General features: G+C 44.6%; 1 protein-coding gene across 2 annotated transcripts in view; it reads right to left on the bottom strand.

Annotated features, from left to right (window-relative positions):
- Positions 1–3167: 3167 nt before the first annotated feature.
- The window catches only part of MYO1A (myosin IA), a 36818-nt gene continuing 18855 nt past the window's right edge, over positions 3168–21130 (bottom strand). For both annotated transcript variants that reach the window (XM_007534971.2, XM_060195117.1), the window contains 11 exons: positions 20926–21126; positions 20585–20678; positions 20037–20186; positions 19866–19934; positions 19235–19309; positions 13876–14010; positions 4898–5004; positions 4425–4557; positions 4105–4257; positions 3821–3948; positions 3168–3457 (listed from right to left, as the gene is read on the bottom strand). In XM_007534971.2, coding sequence (XP_007535033.1) covers positions 3334–3457; positions 3821–3948; positions 4105–4257; positions 4425–4557; positions 4898–5004; positions 13876–14010; positions 19235–19309; positions 19866–19934; positions 20037–20186; positions 20585–20678; positions 20926–21126 — 1369 coding nt within the window. In that variant the 3' untranslated portion in view covers positions 3168–3333. The remainder of the gene's footprint in view (positions 3458–3820; positions 3949–4104; positions 4258–4424; positions 4558–4897; positions 5005–13875; positions 14011–19234; positions 19310–19865; positions 19935–20036; positions 20187–20584; positions 20679–20925; positions 21127–21130) is intronic.

The following is a 21130-nucleotide window of genomic DNA, read 5'->3' as shown; positions in this document are numbered from 1 at the left end:
CTATCCAATACATAAATAAAATATTTTTAAATGATAAATGATTGTAAAACATGAAAGGGAAATCTGAACCTAGCGTGGATCCTCCACAGAGGGAGCCTCTCCAGGGCTACTGAAATGTTTGTCCCCCGGTCCACACCACCACCCACCCACCCAGGGCATGGGCCACACTGAGACAAGTCACTCCAGCTGTCCAGGGCCCCCTTATTCTTTCCCTGGGTGAAGACAGCTGCTGGCTCTCAAGTCCCCTCTATTGTATGATAGACCTTGATAAAGCTTCCCATTACCTAGTGACTTACCTTAGAGTTCAAGTCGCATGGGCCAGAATGGGCCAGGACCCAGGTTTGGGAACATCTGGTGGGTAGAAGTGGGAGTCATGTGGGTAGTATGACTAGTCCACACCTTTGGGAGGCTCAATTGCTTTGGGTTTCTGACTTTGAAACTGCTCACCTGCTTCTTCCATTCTCACCAATCCAAAAAAGGAAGTCTGAGCTCCACAGACGAGAGGGAGTCTGGGATACAGAAGTGGGGAATGTATCAGATTGAAGGCTGAGACCTAAAGTCTCTTGAGTCTCATTTCTGCATCAGGTCTGCTGCCTCCAGCCCAAGCACCAGTTCCCCCATCCCCCAGCAGCAGGAGAGTAGGATTCTGCAAAGGTCCAGCATGAATAATGTTCTTTGATAATGAAATGGCTCACAGAGGACAGCAGGAGCCAGGGATGAGGGCGCATGGGAATGGCAGGAGAACCTATTGCCCCTTAATCTCTGAGATTAGCAAAGACTTGAAAGAGCTGGTGCTAACCTAAATTAGAGGGGAAATACAGATGCTCTGGAGAGCTAGCATAGGTTGGGCTTCCTTTTGCCCACATGTGCTATGCAAATAGTATGTAAAAGAGGTGTTTCAGTCACTGAGCACTCAAGAGTTTCTTCCCTTGAACACTTTGTAGTTGAGCAAGATCTGCATAAAAAGGTGGGGCCCAGGAGTGCAGGTCCTCTACAAGTGCTCCCCAATGCCCAGCTCCTCCTCTATACATGGGGGTGGATTGAGGGTGAATCAGGAAGAGGTACACACAGAATGAGGGGAAAATGTCTACTGTGTGCATACTGGGGTACAACTTGAGGGCCTTCTCGGGGTCCTGGAGGGATGGGAAGATCCTAGGTGACCCTGGGTGTCCTGAAGTCCAGTGAAGAGCAAGACCAGCCACCAGGAGAGGCTGGAGGCCACCCAAAGAGCAAGTGCCTGTCAGTCAGGACCTGGACAGAAGATAGGATGCGCCAGGTGGACTTCATGGAGATGGAGTGAGCTGTCAGATGCTGGAATGGCCTTTTGAAGAGGGTGAGAGCCCCTGAGAATGTTGGGCTGGGGTAAGGGTCAGGCAGAAGAACCCCAGTGTCTTCCATGGTCATGGAACTGATTCAAGTCCTCCTAACACAAATGTGGAAACTGAAGGCTGTAGGCTTGGGGGTGTGGGGGAAGGGTATGAAGACACACAACTGGACTTCAAAAAAAGTGACAGGCAGAGAGAGAGACTGGAAAGAGGAGGGAAGGAGGGAGGGTGGGAGGAAGAGAGAGAGAGAGAGAGAGTGATTGAGAGAATCAAGCCAGCATCTGTCACAGGCCTGCTGGAGGAGCACAGGAGGGGGACTAGGGGCCCAGCCCTCCCTCCTCCCACAGCCCAGAGCGCTGACAGTGCCTCAGCCCTGGGAAAGGAAGTGCAGGCTAGAGAGAGCAGCTGCGTATTCTCCTGAAATTGCTTCTGAAAATGACCAGACACTTCACTGGGAAAGTGACGACAATTTGGGCCCTGGGAGCAGGAAGATGAGGCAGAGGAGAGCGGGGGCCGCCAGGGTCTGGTCAGCACCCCCACTCCATCAGTCAGGAGCCTAATTCTGAGAAGTCAAAGGTGGTAGCAGCCTGTGTCAGGGAAAGCTAGCCAGAACTTGAACCCCTACACCCCCAACTCAGGACAGAGTCCCCAACAAAACAGCTGTAAGCCCTCCCCACCTGGGAAGAGCTGGCTGCCTGGCTCTTATCTTAGTGGGGAATGGGGTATGCCAGAGCTTAGGGCTTGTACTCTAAGAGCAAGATTAATCTGCAGACGAGAAGAGAAAGTTAATCAGGTCTCCTGCCAGAATGATTATCTGAGAGTTACCTGAAGCATGAGCTGCCAGCTGATGAGGTGGAGGGAGACCTCAGCCTCAAGGTGCAGGGAGCTCAATAGAGGAGACAGGGGAGAGACAGAAAAGTCAGAAATGGTGAGGGGAAACCCCAAGATAGAAACAAAGGAAGCCACTGATCAGATCTGAATGTGAGAGCAAATATCAGTGCTATCTGGCCCTCATGGTAAAGACTAGGGAGGGAGGCTGAAACAGAGCCTGTGAGGGAAGAGATATGAAAGGGGTGGCAGAACAATATGTAAAGCACTAGACAAATTATTATATGTAAAGCACTAAACAAATTGCATATTAACATAAGTCAAAGCCCACAGAAAATTAGGACAATGAGATGTGTTGAGACAGTTGGAAACTGAGAAGGGGAAAGAAAAAAAAAACAGTGAGAATAACCCAGGAAAAATAAACAAAGACAAGAGGAGGGAAGCAGCCAGTCTGGTGGGGGCAGGAGTCCCCCTGATGATGCCACCAGCTGCAGGTCCCAGCTGGGGAATAGTGATGAGCAGATGCAATTGGCAACAGTCTCCAAAGGCAGGCAGATTGGGGCGGGGAGGGGGGCAGGCAGGCATGATGAAGCCTAGCACTAAGCGTGGGGGCAGAGGGGGGTTTGGTGCTCTGGGTGCAGGGGACCCTACTTCTCTAGACCTTGGTGCTCATGAACCCTCCAGTCATAGGCCTCTATTTTCAGGTCAAACCTCCAAAGGATCTCAGTTTCCGCCAAGACAGGGATCCTCACTTCTGTCAGGGACACAGTTAATGAGTCAGCCCGCTGGCCACCTGCGACCCGGGCCCCATCCCTGACTGCCCGGGACCTTCCAGAGCTCAGCCGGTCAAGGAGCCAGAGATAATTTCCCTTCTCTCTCCTTCCTTATTATCTGCCTTAGCTGGCTCCAAGGAGCCTGAAGGAGGGGAGCAGGCATGGGAAAGGGATCTAAAGAGAAGACTGGAAACACACCATCCAGACATTTGAGAAGTTACTTGTTTTATTAGTAGGCAGAAACTGGGAGAGAAAAGTTTAGAGGCAAGGACTGGAAAGGTTTGCTAGAGAAAGGTTGTCTTCAAGGGCTGTCCCATCTCCAGGCCTCACTGCAGAGGGGTGACACATCAGGTCCTCCAGTTGGTAGTGGGGAGGATGCTGTCTGTGAGTGGCCCTCCACTTCCTCACTACACAGTCACTTCCAGGCCCTGACTTCCCTTCTTCTTGCAGTTCAGCTTGCCTTTTTCACCATCCCCAGGGCCCTGGATGACCTTGACAGACACACTGCCATCCTTGAACTTGACTGAGAACCTGGAAGGCAAACAGGCAGAAATGAAAAAAAGCTAGTACCCTAAATCTCTCACCCCTCCATTCACATTTTTACTTAAGATTTACTTATTTATTAATTAGAGAGAAAACCAAGGCATTGCTCTGGCATATGAGATGCCAGGAATCAAACTCAGGATCTCATGCTTGTGCCACTCCCCCAGGTCATGCTCCCACACATTTTAATGGCTCCCCTCCCTCCTCCTCCTTCTTCTCTAACTCTTCCTCCTCCTCTTCCTCCTCCTCTTCTTCTTCTTCTTCTACTTTCTCTCTCTCTCTCTCTCTCTCTCTCTCTCTCACACACACACACACACACACACACACACACACACACGCCCAGAGTCTTACTTCTCAGTCACAGTGATTGGAAGCTGCTTCTGTGTGGTCTCCAGAATGGCCTGGTACATTTTGGTCAGCAGTTCAACCACATGCTCGCTGATCAGCAGGAAGTCCCCCTTGGAGCCCACTGATGATAGCTTAGGAGAGGGGGAGGAATAGCAGGGAAGGGGTTCATGTTTTTCATCTCAGGAGAAACCTGGCATACATCAAAGGCCCTGAGAGAGGTCTGCCCCCATCATCTCCAGTCCAGCCCCATGAGCCCATGGCCTACACCCCCCACCCAGCTCAGATACCTCAGTCAGATGCAAGCCGAAGAGCCCATCCCTGAGGCTGGTGACTGACACCCCAGCCACACTGTCCAGTCCAATGACAGTTTTGGTTTGAGACTTCTTAGTGTCTGTGAGAATCACATGCCTCTTGGTCAGGAGGAGAATCCGAGAAGAAGTCTAGGGAAAGGGTGGGAAAAGGGTGAGGAGAGATGGATGTCACTGCTTTCAGCCCCAGGTCTCAGCAGAGGAGAAGGCAGAGTACACAGGCCCTCTGCTACCTGCTGTCCCAGCTGGAGTTGGCCCTGGGTCCAGACCCAGGGTAAAGCTCGGTGCTCAGGCCTCACCTTGCCGTTGCCACGATTAACCTTCTTCACGGTGTCTGCCAGCAGAACAGGCCCTTCCTCCCCACCCTTTAGCTTCTGTAGCTTGGGGTTTCTTTGCAGCCCAATGTAGTCTCCTTGGAATGGCACAGGGACACTGAAACACACACAGGAGGGATGCAGTGAAGACAAAGTCCTTACCACTGATCCCCAGGCCCTGAGCCCTCCCTCCCATGCCCCCATCCTTGTCCATCCACTGTAGCCTCTGTCTTAGGGGTTCCAGGTTTAGGATGAGCAACAGCAGCATCACTGAGAATGCCTCAGGATGGCATACTCTTAGAGCACTGTGACCTGAGTTACCAAGCCTGCCAGGTAATTCGGATGCCACCAAGTTTGAGAACTACTACTTTACCATGACACTGAACACAGCCCCTACTGAAAATCTGCTCTTCGCTGGTGAAGAGGAAGCTGACTGCTTAGAGACTGCAGGCCCTCACCTCTGTGGATATGAAGCCTTCTTGTCCTTGAACAGTTCACTGGCACAGACCTTCTCCCTCAGGCTCTCTACTTGCTTTGGGGACAGCCGGTCCCGGAACTTCTTGCACTGTGAGGGGGAGAACAGGAACTAAGACCACGGAGGTGAGGAGACATCAAGATGAGGGAGGAGAAGAGCAGAGACTGAAGAAGAGAGACCTCCAGGGAATAGGACAGGCTCTAGGTCCTCCCAAGAAAGGGCAAAGTCTGGAGGAACACCAAGGAGGATGGAAGGGCTGGAAGTGTGGGGAATGGGGAGCTATTGCTAAATTTTGTTCAGAGTTTCAGTTTGAATGATGGGGAAAAGTATAGTGATGGTTGGTAGTGACAGTTACACAACAATATGAATGTGCTTAATGCCACTAAACTGCGTACTTAGAAAATGAACACTGAAGAAAGTGTAGATAAAACACTCCCAAACAGTAGCCCCCAAAATATCTTCAGTGACTTGACTCCAACAGCAAGAGAAATGAAAGTAAGAATAAACAAACGGCTTTCATCAAACTAGAAAGGTTATGCATGGTCAAAGAAACTGCCAGTAAAACTAAAAGATATCCTACTGAATGGAAGAAATACTCAAGCCACAAGCATCCAACAAGGGGCTAATATCCAACATACATAAAGAACTCACAAAACTCAACAGCAAAATAATGCCATCAAAAAGTATAGAGAAAAGGCTGGAGGTGGCACAGTTGATAAAACATTGGATTCTCAAGCATGAGATCCCAAGTTCAATCCCCAGCAGCACATGTACCACAATGATGTCTGGTTCTCTCTCTCCTTCTAGCTTTCTCATTAATAAATAAAACCTTAAAAATAAATAAATAAATAAATAAGAAAAGGCTGGTAAAATGGCTTAAATGGTAGAGCATAGGACTTGCATGCCTGAGGTGTCCAGTTTGACCCTTAGTGCCTCAAGCTCCAGAGTGGTGATCTGGCTCTTCCTCTGCCCCTGCCTCATGTGAAACTCTCTCATGTGAGAGGCAGACTGGGAGTATGGACCGACCAGTCAATGCCCATGTTCAGCGGGGAAGCAATTACAGAAGCCAGACCTTCTACCTTCTGCAACCCACAATGACCCTGGGTCCATGCTCCCAGAGGGATAGAGAATGGGAAAGCTATTGGGGGAGGGGGTGGGATATGGAGATTGGGCGGTGGGAATTGTGTGGAGTTGTACCCCTCCTACCCTATAGTTTTGTTAATTAATCCTTTCTTTTTTTTTTTTAATATTTATTTTATTTATTTATTCCCTTTTGTTGCCCTTGTTGTTTTATTGTTGTAGTTATTATTGTTGTTGTCGTTGTTGGATAGGACAGAGAGAAATGGAGAGAGGAGGGGAAGACAGAGAGGAGGAGAGAAAGATAGACACCTGCAGACCTGCTTCACCACCTGTGAAGCGACTCCCCTGCAGGTGGGGAGCCGGGGTTCGAACCGGGATCCTTATGCCGGTCCTTGTGCTTTGCGCCACCTGCACTTAACCCACTGCGCTACAGCCCGACTCCCAATCCTTTCTTAAATAAAAAAAATAAATAAAATAAAATAAATAAAAAAAATAAAAGTCGTGGACCAGATGGTTTTACAAATGAAAAAAAAATACTAATACATTTAAATAAGATAAATTGTACGAGCAGCAGATCTCTTTCTCTCCTCTCCTCTCCTCTCCTCTCCCGGATCAACTAGGAATACCAAAGGAGACCACCCGGACCGAAACAAGACAGGACTAGAATGACCACAGAAACCCAGTAAATCACCCGTGAGTACAAACACGCGTGGCTGGTGACAGAGAGGAGAGAGGGGCCTAAGGAGAGATTAAGTGACTGCTAACAGTTCGACAGTTTGTCAGTGGAGACAACACCTCCAGTCTGCTCCACCAACAAGGGGACAGCTGAAGGGAGGAAAGGACTCCCCAGAGACTCACCAAGTACAACTCTGAGTCTCCATTGCTACTACCCTCAGAATCTGGAGCAGCAACAGGGAGGGACACCAGGGCACAGAGATCTAACCAGGAAACTCAGGAGAAGACCTATACCTCGGTGGCATAGCTGAAGGGCTGTGAAAGTCTCTTTGCATAACCACTGGATTATCTCTGCCACACCCTGCTTTATCTCTTGGTCAGGAGTCATTGATTAAGCCAAGAAGCCTATTGATAGTTTAAAAGCCCTCAGGCTACCATAGCCTACAGGGGAAAAAAAAAAAAAGGCTTTTACACCACTGAACTCCAACTCAGGGATTGAAAAACCTCTTAACTTATATAAAATGGTTAAAACAACAAGAAAAAATAATGGAGACTCGAACCAGGACAAGAGTCCAGCTAAAAGTCCTCCAGAGGGCAAAGCACAAAACAACGAGTTCAACATCCAAACATTAGCTAAGGAAATAATAACAGGAGTGAGTAAAGAATTTGAAAAAATTGTAATCAGAACTGCAGGAACAACAAATGAGAATATGGAAGAAAATTCTAATTATCTCATGGTTATTAGAGAGCTGAAAGCTGAAATTGCTGAGCTAAGAAGGCAACTAGCTGAACAAGCTAAAACAGTATCAGAGCAGGGCAACAAAATAGATGAACTCCAGAAAGCAGTAGAGGGCAGAGAGAATAGAATCAATGAGGCTGAAGACAGAATTAGCAAGATTGAGGATGAATTAGAGACAACTAAAGAAGAAGTAAGAGATCTCAAAAAGAGATTAAGAGATGCTGAAAACAACAACAGAGTCCTATGGGATGACTTCAAAAGAAACAATATACGCATTATTGGCTTACCAGAGGAAGAAAGAGAAGGGGAGGAAGAAAGCGTTCTCCAGGCCATAATAGCTGAAAATTTCTCTAGTCTAGACAACACCAAAGACATAAAGATTCAAGAAGCCCAGAGGGTCCCAAACAGAATTAACCCAGACCTAAAGACACCAAGACATGTCATACTTAGATTGGAAAGGAATAAGGATAAAGAAAGGATCCTCAAGGCTGCAAGAGAAAAACAAAGAGTCACCTACAAAGGAAAACCCATAAGATTAGCAGCAGACTTCTCCATACAAACACTACAGGCCAGAAGAGAATGGCAAGATATCTATCGAGTGCTCAATGAGAAAGGCTTTCACCCAAGAATACTATATCCTGCTAGACTGTCATTCAGACTAGATGGAAGCATCAAAACCTTCTCAGACAAGCAACAGTTGAAGGAAGCAACCATCACCAAGCCTGCCTTGAAAGAAGTTCTGAAAGGTTTCCTATAAACAACCAGACCACCACAAATAGAACATATATCAAAACACTCTAAAACTCTACAAGAATGGCGTTAAAATATCTTCAATCTTTGATATCAATAAATGTCAATGGCCTGAATTCACCTATTAAAAGACACAGAGTAGGAAGATGGATCAGAAAACACAACCCAACAATATGTTGTCTACAGGAAACTCACCTAATGCAACAAGACAAACACAGACTTAAAGTGAAAGGATGGAAAACTATCATTCAAGCCAATGGCCCACAAAAAAAGGGCAGGAACAGCTATTCTCATATCTGACATGATAGACTTTAAAATACATAAGATTAAAAAAGATAGGAATGGACACTACTTAATGCTCAGAGGATCAGTCAATCAAGAGGACTTAACAATTATTAATATCTATGCACCCAATGAGAAGCCATCTAAATACATCAAACTTCTACTGAAAGAGCTACAGCAATATATTAACAGTAACACAATCATAGTAGGGGACTTCAACACCCCACTATCTCAACTTGACAGATCATCCAGGAAGAAAATCAGTAAAGACATAAGGGAGCTAAATGAAGAGATAGATAACCTAGAACTATTGGACATTTTCAGAGTCATTCAGAGCAAGTTGTGGTATATATACACAATGGAATACTACTCAGCTGTAAAAAATGGTGACTTCACCGTTTTCAGCCGATCTTGGATGGACCTTGAAAAAATCATGTTGAGTGAAATAAGTCAGAAACAGAAGGATGAATATGGGATGATCTCACTCTCAGGCCGAAGTTGAAAAACAAGATTAGAAAAGAAAACACAAGTCGAACCTGAAATGGAATTGGAGTATTACACCAAAGCAAAAGACTCTGGGGTGGGTGGGCGGGTAGGGAGAATACAGGTCCATGAAAAATGATGAATGAAATAGTGGGGGTTTTATTGCTAAATGGGAATCTGGGGAATGTTATGCATGTAAAAAAAAAAAAAAAAGAAGTAGAAACGCAAAGCAGAAATTGACTGAGTTTGGAGTATGGCACCAAAGTAAGAAAGCAGAAGTATACTAGAGTTTGTAGTGAGTACCTCCCTAATACTTCCTCTCCACTTTTCCAAGCTTTGGGTCCATGATTGCTCAACAATTTGTTTGGCTTTGTATGTTAACTCTCTTTTCAGTCACCAGGTTCCAGGTATCATCAGGATGCCGGCCAGACTTCCCTGGATTGAAGACACCACCAATGTGTCCTGGAGCTCAGCTTCCCCAGAGACCCATCCTACTAGGGAAAGAGAGAGGCAGACTGGGAGTATGGACCGACCAGTCAACGCCCATGTTCAGCGAGGAAGCAATTACAGAAGCCAGACCTTCTACCTTCTGCAACCCTCAATGACCCTGGGTCCATGCTCCCAGAGGGATAGAGAATGGGAAAGCTATTGGGGGAGGGGGTGGGATATGGAGATTGGGCGGTGGGAATTGTGTGGAGTTGTACCCCTCCTACCCTATGGTTTTGTTAATTAATCCTTTCTTAAAAAAAAAAAAAAAAGAATAAAATATTAAACAAACAAAAAAAAAAGAAATAATAGTTAACCTATATCTGTGACCTTGGGAGAGCCACTACAGTTTCCAATGAAGGGAATGGGGACACAGAACTCTGGTGGTGGGAATAGTGTGGAACTGTACCCGTTATTTTGTAAATCACTAATAAAAATAAAATTTAGAAAATCCACAGGGAAAAAAACAACCCAGTCAACTACAATGAAAGAAATGGAAACTCAGGATTAGTTTTTTTTTAAATATTTATTTATTTATTCCCTTTTGTTGCTCTTGTTGTTTTATTGTTGTAGTTATTATTGATGTCGTTGTTGTTGGATAGGACAGAGAGAAATGGAGAGAGGAGGAGAAGACAGAGAGGGGGAGAGAAAGATAGACACTTGCAGACCTGCTTCACCGCCTGTGAAGCGACTCCCCTGCAGGTGGAGAGCCGGGGGCTTGAACCGGGATCCTTATGCCAATCCTTGCGCTTCACGCCACCTACGCTTAACCCTCTGTGCTACTGCTCGACTTCCAGGATTAGATAGTTCTAATAATGAGTATTATAAAACTTTTATTGAAGATCTTTTTAAAAAATATTTTATTTATTTATTGTCCCTTTTTGTTGCCCTTGTTGTTTTTATCATTGTTGTGGTTATTATTATTGTTGTTATTGTTGTTGTCAGATAGGACAGAGAGAAATGGAGAAAGGAGGGGAAGACAGAGAAGGGGAGAGAAAGATAGACACCTGCAGACCTGCTTCATTGCTTGTGAAGCGACCTCCCCTGCAGGTGGGGATCCTAACGCTGGTCCTTGAGTTTTGTGCCAGGTGCGCTTAACCTGCTGTGCTACAGCCTGATCCCCCATGGAAGACCTTTTACTAATCTTTTTAATACTCTTCTAAAAAACTGATGATAGAGGAATACTCAACACTTTTTTAATGGAATTCACATCATCCTAATGCCAAAAGCTGACAAAGATGCAACAACAACAACAAAAAGAAACTACACATCCATAAAAAAAAAAAAAAAGATAAATTATTTTATCTCTCTGGAAATAAATCTGATGGTATTATTTTTAATGTTAAAATAATGAATGATGCTCTTTTTCTGTCTTGAAAGTGTACACTCTAAGAAAACAAATCAGAAAAAATTTAATTTATATCATAATCTTTAACACTGATTGTAATTGGAAATAATATAAGTATTCTGTGAATTTGTCCAGCAGTAAAAAATAAATAAGCAAAGTAAAAAAAAAAAAAAAAAGAAACTCTCTCATGTATGCAGATCTCAAAGAGACGGAGAGAGAGAGAGATACGAAGAGAACAACTAAAGAAACACTCCACCAGGAGTCGGACTGTAGCGCAGTGGGTTAAGCGCAAGTGGCGCAAATCGCAAGGACCGGCGTAAGGATCCTGGTTCGAGCCCTGGCTCCCACCTGCAGGGGAGTTACTTCACAAGCGGTGAAGCAGGTCTGCAGGTGTCTATCTTTCTCTCCCCCTCTGTCTTCCCTTCCTCTCTCCATTTCTCTCTGTCCTATCCAACAACAATGACAACAATAATAACTACAACAATAAAAAACAATAAAGGCAACAAAAGGGAATAAATAAATAAAATGAATATTAAAAACATATAAAATATTGTTAAAAAAGAAGAAACACTCCACCAAAAAGACATACAGGTGGGTGACAGGCACATGAAAAAATGCTCATCCTCAATTTTAAAAAATATTTATTTATTTATTTATTTATTCCCTTTTGTTGCCCTTGTTGTTTTATTATAGTTATTATTGTTGTTGTTGTTGTCATCATTGTTGGATAGGACAGAGAGAAATAGAGAGAGGAGGGGAAGACAGAGAAGGGGAGAGAAAGATAGACACCTGCAGACCTGCTTCACCACCTGTGAAGCGACTCCCCTGCAGGTGGGGAGCTGGGGCCTCAAACCAGGACCGTTAAGTTGATCCTTGCTCTTTGCGCCACCTGTACTTAACCCTCTGTGCTATCACCCAACTCCCATCATCAATTTTTTAAAAAATATTTTTCCCATTTATTGGGTAGAGATGGAGAGAAACTGGGAGGGAAGGAAAAAATAAAGAGGGAGAGAGAGAGGGAGGGAGAAAGGGAGACACCTGCAGCACTGCTTCCTCACTCATGAAGCTTCCCCGTTGGTGGGGACTCATCATCACTTATTACCAGGGAAATGCAAATCATAACAAGAATGGGGTATCATCTTATACCCATGAGAATATCCTATATATCTAAAAGGCCAGAAACAACATTGCTGGTGGATATGAAAAAAAAAAAAAAAAAAAGAAAACTTGTACACTATTAGTAGGGAAGTAAATTGGTTCAACCCCTATGGAGAAGAGTATGGATAAAAATAAAAATAGAACTACCATATGAGCCAGACTTTCCACTCCTCAGCATCTATCTGAAGAACACAATCTTAAATGAAAAAGATATAGACACACCTATGTTCATTTACAAGAGCCAACATGAAAAACCAAACCAAGTCCCCAGAGATAGGTGAGCAGATGAAGATGCTGCAGTTCACACACACTATGCAATACTGCTCAGTTATGATAAAAGATGAAACCTCATCATTTGCTACAACATGGATGGAACTCGAGATGATTATTCTAAGTGAAATAAGTCAAAAAATAGAAAGGCGAATACTGGATGCTTTCACTTATATGTGGGATATACAGAAATGAAGCAAGGAACCAAACAGAGTCCAAGGAAAACAGGTCTTACAACCCTGTGGGCAGAGCTGAGGTCACAAAAAGGGGAGGATTAAGGGGGTGTGGAAGGGAAGGTGGCCCACTAAACATTGGTGGGGGGGTGACTGATAATTTTGGTGCTAGGTACAGTATGGCAGTAGGTAGGGCATGGGAGTACACATCAGGAAGGCGAATAAGATTTTAGCCTAAAACATGCAACCTTATAAATCAACACTAACTACCTCAATAAAAAATTAGAACTTGAAAAACATAAATATTAAAATGATAAGTTTTTAAGCTTTTGTTTGACTGAAAGAGAGAGAGGAGTCAGAGTACCATTCCTGTATATGAAGGTCCAGAGATACAACTGGGAGCTTGAGGTAAGCAAGTTTTGTGCTCTACCAGCTTGACCTCATTCTCTGGCCTTGTGAAGTTTGCTATGTATGCTTTACCACCAAAAAAAAAAAAAAAAAGATGTTTTAAAGGAGGGGAGATGGCACAGTGGCTAGAGTTATGGACCTAAGAGAATGAGGTACCAGGTTCAATCCCCAGCATTGCATGAGCCAGAATGATGAGAGGAAAGTGATGGGGAAAGAAGGAAAAAAAGACAAAGAATTTTCAATTCCACTGTGGTCTGAAAAGATGCTTGGGATGATTTCAATGCTCTTGAATTTGCTGATGCTGTCTTTGCACCTGACATATGGTCTGTCCTTGAGAATGACCCATGTGGACTTGAGAAGAAAAGCTTGAGTTATCAAAAACCTTCCCAAGAATAAAAGTCCTGGACCAGATGGTTTTACAAATAAATTCTACAAAACTTTCAAAGAAGAACTAATACCTCTACTTTTAAAAGTCTTCCAGAAGACTGAAGACACCAGAATACTCCCTTTCAACTTCTATGAAGCCAACATCACTCTGATACCAAAAGCAGACAGGGACACAACCAAAAAAGAAAACTACAGACCAATATCTCTGATGAACATAGATGCGAAAATACTGAACAGAATTCTAGCCAACCGGATACAGCAGTATATTGAAAAGATTGACCTCGTGGGGTTTATCCCAGGCATGCAAGGTTGGTTTAATATGCATAAATCAATTAACATGATCCACCACATCAACAAAAGCAAGACCAAAAACCACATGGTCATATCAATAGATACAGAGAAAGCCTTTGACAAAATACAACATCCCTTTATGATAAAAAAACACTACAAAAATGGAAATAGATGGAAAATTCCTCAAGATAGTGGAGTCTATATATAGCAAACCTACAGCCAACATCATACTCAATGGTGAAAAACTGGAAGCATTTCCTCTCAGATCAGGTATTAGATCAGGTACTAGACAGGGCTGCCCACTATCACCATTACTATTCAGCATAGTGTTGGAAGTTCTTGCCATAGCAATCAGGCAGGAGCAAGGAAGTAAAAGGATACAGACTGGAAGAGAAGAAGTCAAAAGACAAAGAATACATGACCCCACTCACCTTCCATTGGTGGAAGAGCTTTCGTAGCTCCCGATTAGCTGTGTTGAAGTACTTGTAAGGGGCAGCTGGCCATGTTTTGTCCAAAACATTGTGGGGTGGCAAATTGTTCTTCAACCCCAGTAGAAATTTCTGTGCCTGGATTAGGAAAGGAAGGATGAGAAGAAACATAGCCCAGCATGAAAATTCACACCCAGATCCTGTCACTTAAAAGGGGGGGAAAAATGGAGGGAGAGGCCTTCCATAGTGAGGCGTTTAACTGAGCTACCTCCTGGGATCTCTATCAGTATGAAGGCTAGTTTCAGGTTCAACAGTAAAAGCATGACTAGGAAAGTAAAGGAAGAGAGAATTAGTTCCGAGGCTGGGTAGTGGCACACCTGGTTGAGCACACAGGTTACAATTCACAAGGACCTGGGTTCAAGCCTCCAGCCCCCACCTGCAGGGGGAAGATTTGTGAGTGGTAAAGCAGGGATGCAAGGGTCTGTCTTTCTCCCTCTGCATCTCCCCCTTCCTCTCTCAATGTCTGGCTATCTCTATTCAATAAATAAATAAAGATAATAAAAAAATTTTAAAAGAAGAAAAAAAAGAGAGAGAAAGAATTAGTTCCAAACAAAGACCTGCTGCCCAGGGAGATGGAAGTAAATGATATGAACACTAGTCTCTAATTTGTGTTTCTATGGCTTCTCATACTCTCAACTCACACCACTGTCTGTGTTACTAACTAGCCAGGTAGTCAGGCTGACAGGTCTGTCAACCCAGTGCTTCAGACTGAGAGTCCTTGTCACAGAATCCCTGCATATCCCTGTCACACCAGCCAGACAGGACTCCTCGTCATACCCTCTGCCCAGTCACTCAGCCTTCTTCACTCATATTGTTCTCCACTCTACTCTGCCAACTCAAGTGCTCCCCAACCTTGAGAGTCACTCAAAGCCCTCTAGTATTCTGGCTCAGGGACTGCCTTTCCTTTCTTTGGAACCACAAAATGTTTTGTCTAACCCTCTGTTTTCAAACTATCATTTCATGGAATCTGCTCCCTCATCTAGACAGGGAGTCCTTGGGAGTCAGGAACCCAAGTCTTTAGAGTCTCACCATTCAAGAACTTGTTGAGTGTCTGCTCTGTGCATGGTTCTGTGTAAGTATGGGCAATAGTGAATGGAACATATGAAACATATGAGTTTACATTCTTCTAGGAGTGTGGAGCAAGGAAGCCGACAAGCAAATAAACAGACTGTAATGTCAGATAACTATATTCACTATGACTCAAAAAAACAGGTCCTGAGACAGTAGCAAGGGGGTGATATATTCCAGAAATGGGGGAAATTAGTATTACTGGGGTGAACTGAACAGAGAAGAGAGACTGGAAAGTGGTTTGGTCAAGGACAGACCATTAGGGCCTCTTGGAGCCTGTGAGAAAGGCATAGGTTCTTATTATGAGTAAAATGATCACAATGAAGAGGTTTTAAAGCAAAGAACATCGTCTGACTTTTATAATTTAACATTGTTTATTTTCTCATTTAAAATTTCCTAGGGGGCCGGGTGGGTGGTGGTGCACCTGGTTGAGCACAAGTGTTACCGGTCCAAGGACCTGGGTTTGAGCCCTCACTCCCCACCTGCAGGGGTGGCGAGGAGGGCATAGAGGGCTGCTTCGTAAGTGGTGAAGCAAGTTTGTAGGTGTCACTCTGTCTCTCTCCCTTTCTATTTATTCCACCTCTCTCAATTTCTTTTTGTCCAATCAAATAAAATAGAAAGAGAGAGAAAGAAAAAAGGAAGGAAGGAAGGAAGGAAGGAAGGAAGGAAGGAAGGAAGGAAGAAGGAAGGAAATGGCCACTGGGAGCAGAGGTTTCATAGTGCTGGTACCAAGCCCTGGTGGCAGAAAAAAATTTTTTTTAACTTGCATAAAAGTTGAAAACATAGTAATGGACATTTATAGACTGTATACCCCTCACCTGAACTCATGTCAGATGATGTCAACAATGTATCCTATTTGCAAACCCCCTCTAATGTACCACCTATACACACATAGTGTGAAAATGTATAAATACACACAAAGTCTGCTGACACATCCTCCTAAAGAAACTATCATGGCATTTCCCCCTAAAATTTAAGCATGTATTTCCAAAGAACTGGGGCAGTCTCCTCCACAATCATAATTCTATCACCACACCTAAGAAAATCAACATTAAGTAGACACATTCACCTGTTGACAAAACATAAAACAAATTTCTCCACTTGCCCTTTAACCTTTTAGTATCCTTTTCAGTTTTGTTTTTATTTCTCCTGTTACAGGAATCTAATCAAGTTTCACTTGTGACATCTAACTTTTTAATCTCCCCCAAACTAGAACAAGGTCTCTTCAGTCTTATACCTCCAGGGAACACCTAGCACCTTTCTTGTTTATGGGATAGAATCATCGTAGGTATAGAAAATGACTTAATCTTGAGCACTCCTAAATTTTTATGAAAATGTTTTTATTAAGACATTAAGGTGGGAAGGGTAGATAGTATAATGGTTAAGCAAAGAAACTCTCATGCCTGAGGCTCCAAAGTCCCAGATTCAATTCCCCTACATAAACCAGAGCTGAGCAGTGCTCTGGTAAATTAAAAAAAAAAAAAAAAAAGAAGGCATTATACTCTGTACATTGCTATTACTCTCCAGAAACTAACCAAGCTCTTTATAGCTTCTACATACTGAGTGGTCTTGGTCTACAGCATCTTGGTTTGGTTTTCTTTAATTCAATAAGTATTCCTAAGCATTTCTAATAATCCTCCATGTCCCAGTTAATGTGGGCCTTCTGAAAGCCTTAGTTTTTGTTTGTTTGTTTGTTTTTTGTTTGTTTTTTTAGTTGCTAGATTTTCTAGATCTAGAAAGTTCTGCCTTTTGCTAGTCAGTCTTCTTATCCCAGATCCACCAGATATGCCATGTGCAGGTTGCATGAGGAAGCTGGGGTGAGAAATCATCTCAGACATTGGTTAAACCTTTGTAGGGAAAGAGTTTGTCTCAGCTCCACCACTTACCATCTGTGGGATTCCAGAAAGCTACTCAACTTCCCTGAGTCTTGGATTTTTTTTTTTTTTTTACTTATAAAATGGGGAAAATAAATAGCCTGACCTTATAGGATTGCCGAAAGCATGAGAACGAATCTATATAAATGGCTTTGTACATAGCAAGTGTAAAAAAAAAAAAAATAGTAGAGGACAGAGGAGAAGGCATAGTGGTTGTGCAAACAAACAGATTCTCATGCCTGAGGTTTCAAGGTCTCAGGTTCAATGCCCCACACCACCATAAGCCAGAGTTAAGCAGTCCTCTGGTTTTTGTTTTGTTTTTTTTAAAAGACACTTCTGGTGGGAATGCAAACTGGTGCAGCCTCTTTGGAAGACTGTATGAAGAATCCTTAAATAAAAACAGAATTACCTTATAACCCAGCAATATCACTCTTAGGCTTTTATCCAAAAGATATGCAATCACTAATATGTAGGGACATATGCATCCCGATGTTCACAGCTGCATTATTCACAATAACCAGAGAGTGAAAGCAGCCAACATGCCCATCATCCGATGACTAGCTGAAGAAGTTATGGTATATATACTCCATGGATACTACTCTGCAATCCAAAAGATGACATTGTGGCCTTTAGGACAAAATGGATGGAACTGTTGGTGGATATGCTAAGCGAATAAGTAAAGAGATGAAAGACAACTATCAAATGGTGAACTGAAACACAGGAACATGCAAAAAAATAGAAACTGTTTCTAAGACTCTGTGAGAATTTAGGGTGGTTATTGTTATCTTTGAGAAGTGGGAAGGTGGGGACACAGAACCTTGGAGGTGAGTGCAGTTGTGGAACTATATACCCTGTAACCTTCCAATTTTGTAACCCTTTATTAATCATAAAATTTATTTTAAAATAAAAAAATAGTAAACATCAGCATTAGCCATAGCCAAGGCAATAACAAAATATAAACTAGTGAAAAACACTGGGGAGAATTAATGGCCAAAGATTCCTGCTTGAATGCTTCTGGAGGATGGGGGGTGTGATTTATTAAAATAGTAGTGTAAACCCAACAGACACTGGGTTGAGATTGAGCAGATGCCTGAAAATGCAGGTGAAGGCAAAGGTGAAAGAGGGTCAGTCAAGAAGTGACAGCAAGACCAGATTACAGGTCTCAGGTATGCAAGAAAGCACGTACTGTGCGCAGAGGCAGACAGCCTGGAGCCAGCACCAGGAGACAGCAGGTGAGGAAGAGGCCTAAGAAGATGGACTTTCCCTGGGGGGAGAAGGAACACCTGATGGAAGATGGAGGGAGCAAGGAAGAGGACAGGGCTTCAGGGAATCCATGAAGAGGCCCATTCCCTGACTCGGCAGAGAGACCCTGCCTCCCCAGTGATCAAGAGGAGCTCCAAGGGAATGTACTTTGTGTCTGAATGTGCACAGTCAGTAAGAATTCTAACTCAAAAATCAACTCAGTGCTGACCTGTTCTAATTTACCCAGCCCTCTGTCCAAGGTCTCTCCCTCCCACTGATCTCCCCAGGGGGCCCAGTGGAAGTGCTGCTCTCTCCCTGTTTGGTTTCTTTCCTTTAGAAGTATCAGATGGATGTCTCTGAAATTAACCTTCTTTGTCCTTGTTTTTCTCTTTTTTTAATTTGTATTATTGTTTTACTTTTTTAAATATTTTTTGTTTACCAAAGCACTGCTCAGTTCTGGCTTATGGTGGTGTGGGGGATTGAATTTAGGAGTATGGAGCCTCAGACACGAGACTCTCTTTGCATAACCATTATACTATCTACCCCCACCTGTCTTTGCTTTTCTCTTATTGGAAACTGCCTCTGCTTAGAATGTCCAGGCTTGGTCCTGCTCACTCGGACCTAAGTTCTCCAGAATTCAGATAAGTCCTTCCTGAAATTTAATTTCTGGCTTTCCCGCTAAAACTTTAAAAGAGATAGAAGGAAGATATGACTCCCTCACCTTTACACCAGCCCTGCAATGACACTTGGAAGAGGAGGCTAACATTATATGTGTCCTCATGCTGCTTTTCACTGAGGCTCAGCTGTTCAGCTATTTCCCCTGCAGCTCATCTCTCTTCAGGCCTAGTCACTTAGAGGTGCTGGACCCCTTCCTGCCATGAGGCAGTCTGCAGTTTAGTTTCCACTCAGGTGAAAATCTTCTCTGGCTCTGCCTTTGGGTTCCAGGCACTGAAATCTGCTCCCCCATTTCTCCTTCCCCAAGGACTTGAGTATATAGTTAGAAGGAACTTGAGGGGAAAAGCTTTGAGTCCCCTCCTCTTCACCCCACAGCTTCTTCTCCCAAACATGTCCCTCCTTCCTTCATTCCCCCAATTTACCCCTTCACCACCACCACTTACAATGCTCTTGTAGATGAAATTTGCCAAGGTGAGGGCAGCCCCTGACCGGAAGTATTTACGATAATCCTTGCGGGCCTGGCAAAGATATACAACAAAGTTAAGACAGAAAGTTAGGGCCAGAGAGATGGCTCAGCAATAGAATGCATGCCTTGCATGAGTGAGAGACAAAATTCACACAGAACATCATCAGTGATAGTGTGAGCAGCACCATAGTCTATCTCATAAAAATAAATCAATTGCTGCTATCTATAGATAGAAAAGATTCAACCACATGAATAACAGAGTGAGATAAAGAGCTAAGACTATAACTGGTGAAAAGAAGTAAAATCAGAGGAGTTAGAATGAAACAGATACTCAAGGCAGAAGGCAGAGCTCTGCTGCCAAGTATATAGCTAGAAGGAGCACACACAGACCCATCCAGAAGTACACACAGCTCTCCCCCAGGGGCACTCACACACATACCCACACACACAGGGAGGCCTAGAGACATACCAGACGCCTATGTATCTTCATATAGAGGCATGCTGGGACCCTGCAGCTCTTGCTCTCTCTACTCCTTCCCACTGGTATCTGATATGATCCAGAGGGAACCTCACTTGGGGGATAACCCCTCTCGTTTCTCCATCATTACCTTCCACCCTCTCACAAATGCCTGGATCAGCAATGCTGACGCCTTCATCTTCCCATAGCGCTTCTTTTGCTGCAGGAAATAACACACTTCTTGAGGCACCTCTCCCACATCCCACTGTACCATTGCAGAGGTGGGGGAAGGGGGTTGTGGGCTGTGAGGGGCGACCAGTACCATGTTGCCCCGAAACCAAGAGGAAATGAGGATCTGGCTCTTGCGCATCTGCTGGTAGTGGGTGCGGCAGCGCCAGCCCCGGTAGATCTTCTGTATGAGTGTAGCCAGCTGCTGAAGCCGCAAGCGTCTCTGCTCCTCCAAGAAGAAAAGCTGCAGGGGGGTAAACACATGGGCAGGTCATGCCCAGGAGAAAGTGCTGTCTCTGGGTCACCCTCAATACCAGAAGTTTCCCAGCCTGAGTCTGATTTGATCATCCTTTTGTCTTCTTAGTGTACTCACCCATGCAAGCAGCCACGGAGTGCTAATTCTGCAGCTGACACACTATATGTGCCCCTGACCTTAGAATCAGTGCAGGTCAGGCAAACACCCAAAACCCGGATCAGTACCGGGGACCCAAGGATTCAGCCGCTTGGGATAAAGACGTGAGGGGGAAACCTCCTTCTCCGCTGTCCATTCTGGGTCATAGCTGCTCCTCCACAGCCCTCCAACCTCCCACTCGGGTGGGCTCTCCAACTCTTCCACTTGCCACCCCATGAGATGAGACTCACGGTCTTGGGGCTTCGGATGAAGATCTTCGTCTTCCCGTAGGTCATCTCCTCTGGGGACAAGCTCAGCTCCCCCAGGAGCTTCTCCACTCCCTCCCTACAGGAACAGTGGGGAAAGTTGCTGACAGGCACCCCAGGGGAGGCTCCTACTCCATCCCCCTACACCTACTTCTCCCTTACCCCAAGGAAGAGTTCTAACAGCCTGTGGGACCTCTGCAAAGTGACCAGTTAAGCCGGGTCCTCAAGCACCCACTCACTGAGCTTCAAGAGGTGTGTACAGTTCCCCCAACCGATGTTCCTCCCACTGCCATTCCCTGCTCCCCAGTCACCCCACTGAGTCTTACCGGTCTCCCCCATTCCAGTGAGGCCACGTGCTCTTGCTCAGCAGCCGGTACCTTTCCAGAAATGGCCCATAGCCCTGGCGGAAAGCGTAGCCTGCCCGCCGCACCCTCACGTTCTCCAGCAAGCCCAGGTACCGAGCCTGGACTGCAACCAGCTCTGATGAGAACAGGCCTCGCTGCTGCTGCTCATTGGGTTTTATACACCTGT

This window comes from Erinaceus europaeus, chromosome 7 (genome assembly GCF_950295315.1).
Source record: "Erinaceus europaeus chromosome 7, mEriEur2.1, whole genome shotgun sequence".
NCBI classification, from domain to species: Eukaryota; Metazoa; Chordata; class Mammalia; order Eulipotyphla; family Erinaceidae; genus Erinaceus; species Erinaceus europaeus.
Note: the sequence above shows the minus strand (reverse complement) of the source record. Positions and strands in the feature narration are given on the sequence as shown.